General features: G+C 49.0%; 1 protein-coding gene across 1 annotated transcript; it reads left to right on the forward strand.

The window, feature by feature from the left end:
• The first annotated feature begins 2,516 nt into the window (after positions 1–2,516).
• LOC119300870 (cysteine protease XCP1-like) lies at positions 2,517–4,049 on the forward strand. Its single transcript, XM_037577768.1, has 2 exons — positions 2,517–3,419; positions 3,644–4,049. The coding sequence occupies exons 1-2, from the start codon at positions 2,571–2,573 to the stop codon at positions 3,863–3,865; spliced, it is 1,071 nt and encodes a 356-aa protein (XP_037433665.1). The 5' UTR covers positions 2,517–2,570; the 3' UTR covers positions 3,866–4,049.
• The last annotated feature ends 3,619 nt before the right edge of the window (positions 4,050–7,668 follow it).

Here is a 7,668-nt window from a genome sequence, read left to right on the forward strand (position 1 = left end):
TAGGCTTAGACCGGCGTGCTGGCCTCTCTGTTTTGCCTAGGTGGGGCTGCGACGTGTTGATCTTCCGAGGCCGGGCATGACCCAGGAAAGCGTGTCCGGCCAAATGGGATCAAGCGTGTTGGGTAAGTTGGTGCACCCCTGCAGGGAAGTTAATCTATTCGAATAGCCGTGATCTTCGGTAACAGGACGACTTGGAGTTGTACCTTGACCTTATGACAACTAGAACCGGATACTTAATAAAACACACCCTTCCAAGTTCCACAGACAACCCGGTGATCGCTTTTCCACAGGGCGACGAGGGGAGGATCGCCGGGTAGGATTATGCTATGCGATGCTACTGGAGATGCTACTGGAGATGCTACTTGGAGATGCTACTTGGAGGACTTCAATCTACTCTCTTCTACATGCTGCGAGACGGATGCTGCCAGAAGCGTAGTCTTCGATAGGACTAGCTATCCCCCTCTTATTCTGGCATTCTGCAGTTCAGTCCACCGATATGGCCTCCTTACACATATACCCATGCATATGTAGTGTAGTTCCTTGCTTGCGAGTACTTTGGATGAGTACTCACGGTTGCTTTCTCCCCCATTTTCCCCCCTTTCCTTTCTTTCTGGTTGTCGCAACCAGATGCTGGAGTCCAGGAGCCAGACGCCACCGTCGACGACGACCCCTATTACACCGGAGGTGCCTACTATTACGTGCAGGCCGCTGACGACGACCAAGAGTAGTTAGGAGGATCCCAGGCAGGAGGCCTACGCTTCTTTCGATCTGTATCCCAGTTTGTGCTAGCCTTCTTAAGGCAAACTTGTTTAACTTATGTCTGTACTCAGATATTGTTGCTTCCGCTGACTCGTCTATGATCGAGCACTTGTATTCGAGCCCTCGAGGCCCGTGGCTTGTATTATGATGCTTGTATGACTTATTTATGTTTTAGAGTTGTGTTGTGATATCTTCCCGTGAGTCCCTGATCTTGATCGTACACATTTGCGTGCATGATTAGTGTACGATTGAATCGGGGGCGTCACATTTACTCTGCTCCCATCTTTCCTGGTGATGCCTGATTTTCATGATAGTTTAATGTGAACCACCAAATTGTGTTTTGTTGTTGAGGAATACCGTATAACTTTTCGTTAGTTTTGGCGACCCCCATGTATCCACATATTTACTTTCAGTCCTAGAGAATTCCTCTTTTACATGAACTCCTAGAAGTCATTGAGGTACAAGATGCTGAAGGTTGTCAAAGGAATATAGTGTGCGAAGAATAATGATATCGATCAGCATCCCAGAATGATGGCTGAAGTTTGCCACATATACTCTTACCACACACTAGCAAAATACCCGTGTGTTGCTACGGGCAAAAAGTAAGAAATTCCTAAGTGCACCGCGGTTCAGATTTCTGGTCCTTCAAGATCATAGGTTGTTTGCTCACCTTAAGATTTTTGCACACCAAAATTCAAATATAGTTTGAAGTTTAAGTTACACTTCATCAAAATCAAAATTAATACTTTACGTAAGGGTCCATCAGGCAATCTCAAAGGAAACGTAATCTGGCTGAAGCAATGACATAACATACAGATAAAGTTGCAGCATGATCACACATAAGTAACAAGAACGTAGTGACACTACAAATCCATATTGAAATTCATATTCATACAATCACTCCACCAATTCATAAAGATCCGGCACCCAAGAGTATCATCAGCGGATCCACAAGAGAAGTTACTCATAGTATAGATGGCGTGATAGATAACCAAGGGTATAGATATACAAATGTTGAATTGCTTGACAGCAAACTAATACCAGCAGATCAGTTTATGCCTTTTCCTGAATGTTTATACAACATTGTGCATCAAAGAAATATGTTCCTGCAAAGCTAAAAAGCAACCAACAAAAAATTTACCTTGCATGCATTAGCTTGCTTTGGCTTTTTTGTGGTCTAAAAAGAGAAATGAGTATGTCACCAAAATGATGTCACTGTATGCACATGACACAGTATGATGAACAGATGCCCCTCTTTTACTCCAAGTAGCAAGTGTAGTCACGAGGAGATAACATTTCCTTACTTTCTTTCAGAAGGTACATATTTTTTAAGGAAAGGCACATGACTACTTTTCTGAAGCAATCTGGTGAACACATGGTAGAAAACATTGTACGTTACTATTTTCAGCTTGCTGAGACAAGAAACATTTCCATGGAAAAAACCTCTTGACACTGATAGTTCACCCATCAGGTTGCATGTACATTCTTCTTCTTTAGGTATATGCACTAAGATTTTGCTTTCAGTGAGGTCCAGAAGCACTAAGATTTCCTCTGAACTTTTTGCAGGTACCACAAACAGAACTCTGAACCCAGCATACATGCTTGGAAGCAAAGTCTCGCCGTCAGAGATCAAAGCTTAAAGGCTTGGCAAGATCCAGAAAAACACTCAATGGTGCATCTTATCTTTTCTCCATTTGACTTTGCTTTGAAGCAATTCAATGGCGTGCCCAAATTGAGACTACAAATACATGCATCCTATCCTCCATCCTGCAACAAACCAACCGCCAACACTTCCATTCCAGGCATCAACCATGGCTTCTCCTCGGCATCTGATGAAGCTTTCGGCTGCTCTTCTCCTCCTCTGTGTTGGCGTGTGTGTGGCTCGCAACAGTGACTTCTCCATTGTCGGCTACTCGGAGGAGGACCTGTCGTCCAACGACAGACTCGTCGAGCTGTTTGAGAAGTGGCTGGCCAAGCACCAGAAGGCGTACGCGAGCTTCGAGGAGAAGCTGCACAAGTTCGAGGTGTTCAAGGACAACCTGAAGCACATCGACAAGATCAACCGGGAAGTGACCAGCTACTGGCTCGGCCTCAACGAGTTTGCCGACCTCACCAACGTCGAGTTCAAGGCCGCCTACCTCGGCCTCAATGCTGCTCCGGCTCGTCGGGGCAGCAGCCGAAGCTTCAGGTACGAGGACGTGAGTGCCAGCGACCTGCCCAAGTCTGTGGACTGGAGGAAGAAGGGCGCGGTGACAGAGGTGAAGAACCAGGGGCAGTGCGGCAGCTGCTGGGCCTTCTCGACGGTGGCGGCAGTGGAAGGGATCAACGCCATCGTGACAGGCAACCTGACTGCGCTGTCGGAGCAGGAGCTCATCGACTGCAGCGTCGATGGCAACAGTGGCTGCAATGGCGGCTTGATGGACTACGCCTTCTCCTACATCGCGTCCAGTGGCGGGCTACACACCGAGGAGGCGTACCCCTACCTCATGGAGGAAGGCAGCTGCGGCGACGGTAAGAAGGCCGAGTCCAAGGCGGTGACGATCAGCGGCTTCGAGGACGTGCCGGCCAATGACGAGCAGGCGCTGATCAAGGCTCTCGCCCACCAGCCCGTCTCCGTCGCCATCGAGGCCTCCGGCAGGCACTTCCAGTTCTACAGCGGGGTAAGCATATCATCTTTCTTTTTCTTTCGAAAATGGGAGTACCCTGGCCTCTGCATCAGACTATGCACACAGCCATCCAACGTGTCACTCTTTCTAGCAACGGAAACACCATCCAACGTGTCACTGCCATGTGGCCCCACACCACATGTCGTCGCCTCACGTTGGATTTCAATCTTTGAAAAGAAGTTGGGATATGAAACCATTTCCTTTCTTGGTTGTTGCAGGGAGTTTTCGACGGTCCTTGCGGCGCGCAGCTAGATCACGGCGTGGCGGCGGTCGGGTACGGGTCGGACAAGGGGAAGGGCCACGACTACATCATCGTGAGGAACTCGTGGGGTGCGGACTGGGGCGAGAAGGGTTACATCAGGATGAAGAGGGGCACCAGCAACGGCGAGGGCCTCTGCGGCATCAACAAGATGGCCTCCTACCCAACCAAGGACAAGTGATGTTCCAGCCTCAAATCCTGCATCCAGAGGATTGAAGATTTGAACCATCCTTGAGAGTCCTTGTTCCCGATCTTTGCATTTCCCTGCTTTTTCTTTCACGTTTTTCCTTTTCTCAATGGTTCCTTTCGGTTAATGCGACGAACATGGACTGAAATAATAAAATTTATTTCCAAGTTTCTATTGAGATTGCTCAGCTGGTCTTGTCAACTTATGCTGAACATGTCTGAAACTTCAGAGGAAAGTGTGAGTGTGAGCACTTAACTGAAACCCAAGTCATTTTTTAGCATGTTTTGGAAGGACACCGGGACCAATTGTCCAATGTTCTGGAAAATTAATAAGGAGGTCTAGAAACTTCGGTTGGAATATTGCAACAAGAGCATGTCGGCCCAAACCTACCGTACTGTTCTATCTGCACTCACAGTTAAATTAAGCATAAATTTTGGTCTCCGGCTGCGCACTGAACTGAAACCCCAAGTCATTGTTCAACGATACTAGTTCCTCCTGCTACGTACTCCCTCCGTTCTGAATTACTTGTCTTAGATTTGTCTAGATACGGATGTATCTAGACTCATTTTAGTGCTAGATACATCCGTATCTAGACAAATCGAAGACAAGTAATTTGGAACGGAGGGAGTACATTCATGCACTGTGGCTTGCATATATCGTTGTGTGGTCCAGCATATCGGCGATTGGGTAGGTGCTAATGCTATTGCAATTGGAGACCAACCTCCCACACCTCGCACATCAGCCTCCCAACAACTCTATATGCAACCACCAATTATAACAAAGGTGTATGTATGATCAATCGTCCACTTTATCATTGGACCAGGAGATATCCTTTTTGAATAACAAAAACAATCTAATCAATGGAGATTTTCCCATCTCTCTCTCCCTCCCTTTCTCTCCTGCGAGGCCAAAACAGATAGTCTTCAAAATGATAGGTATTTCCACCGAAAAAAAGAAAATGAAACCTTTTAGAAAGGGAAAATATTCTGATCACCCGATAGATCCCACACTAAAAGTCCACCGCCTTCCCTATGCGCCACGTGCCCATGTGAGTCTGCACCACCGCTCTTATTTTTCCTTATCTCCAAGGAAGCGACCCCATCCACATCTCCTTCCCCAACCTCTTCTCCTACCTCCACTACATCAAACCAAATGGCGTTGCTCCGCCACCGGCGCCCTTCCTCTTCTCCTCTCTCCTCCTTTCTCTCTTTCCCGAGGGATGCCGCCGCCAGAGCACCGTCGTCGCCGTCCTGGAGGAGTACCGGTGTGGACAGACATGGCTGATGCTTCCTCAAGGTCAGCTGCAAACGCCGGTACCAAGCGCAGCAGCAGTTCCTGCAACAGCGGCGCTGTTGCAATGGCGGCTGGGCATGGTGAAGTTTTCTACAGTATAGTCTTTCTTGAATAAAATCGCAACAAGGAGTTTGTTGCAGAAATACAGAGAAGAGGTCAGAGATGCTACTGTAAATTTTGCAACAAGGGTCTTTTTGCAAGAATACAAAGAAGTGGCAGGAGATATTGCAAGTTTTTGCAACTGAGATCTTGTTGCAGGAATTAGGTTTGCAACAAGAGTCTTGTTGCACGAAAAAGGAGAACACATTTTGCAACTGAGATCTTGCAGGAATGAGGTTTGCAACAAGGGGCAATGTTGCAGAAAAATAGAAAAGAGAAACGGACGGCTCACACCATACAATCGGACGGCTTGTGAGGCAGCGGATCTTTTTAAAAGATCTGTCGGTGGATGTGTAGCAGGCCCCTTTTAGAAAGCAACTATAAATCCATTAGAATAAGATCAAGGGTTTTTATCATTTTTGCCATTAGTTGTGTCCCACTACTCAGTTTTGCCATTAGAAGTTACAACTACTCAAAAATGCCATCGATCCGTGAGATGTTTGCTCAAAAATGCCATCGTTCCGTTAGATGTTTCCTCAAAAATGCCATTAGACATCGTTATTTTCACATCAAACTCATTGACCATGTTATATGACAAAAATAAGCCTAGACCCACATGTCAGTTCTCTCTATCTCACAATGATAAGTGTGGCCCCACTTGTCAGGAGTAACCAAGCGAATAATTTTATAGGAAAATAAGAACGTCGTTGGGATCAAGTGGGCCCCACACTTTATTGTAGTAAGATAGAAGGAGAGCTGGCATGTTGGTTCATAGGTATTTATGTCATTATAACATAGCAAAAGAGATTTGAGAACACAATAATGGTGCCCAGTGGCATTTTTGAACATGTGCCTAACAAAGCGATGGCATTTTTGAGCAGTTGAAATTCCTAGTGGCAAAACTGAGTAGTGGGACACAACCGATGGCATAAATGATAAAAACCCTAAGATCAAAGGCAGTAAATTAAATCATCAATGGTTTGACACCGTGTAAGCCTCCATAGAATCGGGAAGAATTCAGTATCCACTACTATAGACGCAAACAACACTAAACCCTCATCACTGACCTGCGAGCATGCATCGGTCAGAGATGAGGCTCATCACTGACCGGCCATGAAATGCTCATTAGTTATAAAACCTGTAGTTATAAGTCCTTGAATCCTTTTTTAGAACGAAGGTTCAAGAAGAGCCCGGCTTTGAATTAACAAGCCATCAACCGGCCAGGATTACAAGATCACCATCTTACAAGAAAAAGCAAGAAGAGAAACAAGCGGCTGATACAAGGAGCAAAGCGAAACAGACTCAAAGGCAGCAGCGATAGCAAGCACGCCATGCTGCCGCCAACACCCTACAAGACGACCTACACCAACCGGACAAGCTACGGACTTGAGAGGATGCACCACCGCGCAAGCTTCGTGATCGTAGCCAAACTCAAAGACAGCACTAACACTCCTCTGGAACTGCCACTGCAAAGGGCCCCTGCCCTCTCATCCTGGCTCGAAGGATGCCGCACCGGCAGGCGGCAGCTCGGTTCACCCTAGAACCCAGACGAAGACGTCCAACCTGCGCATGAAGAAGGAACTACAAGCAGACCTGCTAGCACAGAGCACACCATTCCGAGCATCGTCGTCGTCCGTGGTTAAGCCACACCGAAGGGCTAGAGCTGTCGACCACAGTCGCAACAACAAGGGTAACAGTGATGAGCCACCGAAGAAAAAGCAGTGAAGCGTCGAGCCAAGCTGCCACCCGCCACCATCACACCCACAACTCGACTCTCTCGCCGCCCCTGCGATCCCCGGACTGCGCCTCCAAGAAGGAACACGACACGGATGTGTCGTCGCCGCCCGAATCAGGGGACCTAGGCTTTCACCTAGCAGGGAACGGAAGGAGGGGGAGAAGGATCCTCACCACAGCCTCCAGGGAGGGGTACGGCGCCCAGGGCGTCGCTTGCAATGTGGCTGCGCCGGCCAGGGGTTTCCCCTGGATCCAACCCCACTCAACAAGATCCGCGCTGCCGGCACCCGGGAAGAACGGCCTAAGCCACTAGGACCCGGATCCGGCCATGGAAGGAGCAGATCGGGGCAGAGAGGATGAGATGCATCTGGCGACGGCAACCGCGCAGGCGAGGCCGCACACCAGCGACCGTGGACCGACGCCGCCTCGTCCCCCGTGAGACCGAGGGAGGCACCTCACCATCTCCAGCCGAACTGGCCCGCCGCCCGGGCCACCCGGCGCTCTCCGCCCGGGGCCGCCGCCCCGGATGCCGAGGCCCTCCACTCTATGTGGAGCCGCCAGATCCCCCGCCGCGACCTTCATCGGTGTTGAGCGCACGCCGGCGCACACCTCTGGCGGCGGCGGAGGGGAAGGGGAGGGGGAGGAGGGGTGCGGCGGCGGCGGTTAGGGTT

The sequence above is a fragment of the Triticum dicoccoides genome, chromosome 5A (assembly GCF_002162155.2).
Source record: "Triticum dicoccoides isolate Atlit2015 ecotype Zavitan chromosome 5A, WEW_v2.0, whole genome shotgun sequence".
Classification (NCBI taxonomy): domain Eukaryota; kingdom Viridiplantae; phylum Streptophyta; class Magnoliopsida; order Poales; family Poaceae; genus Triticum; species Triticum dicoccoides.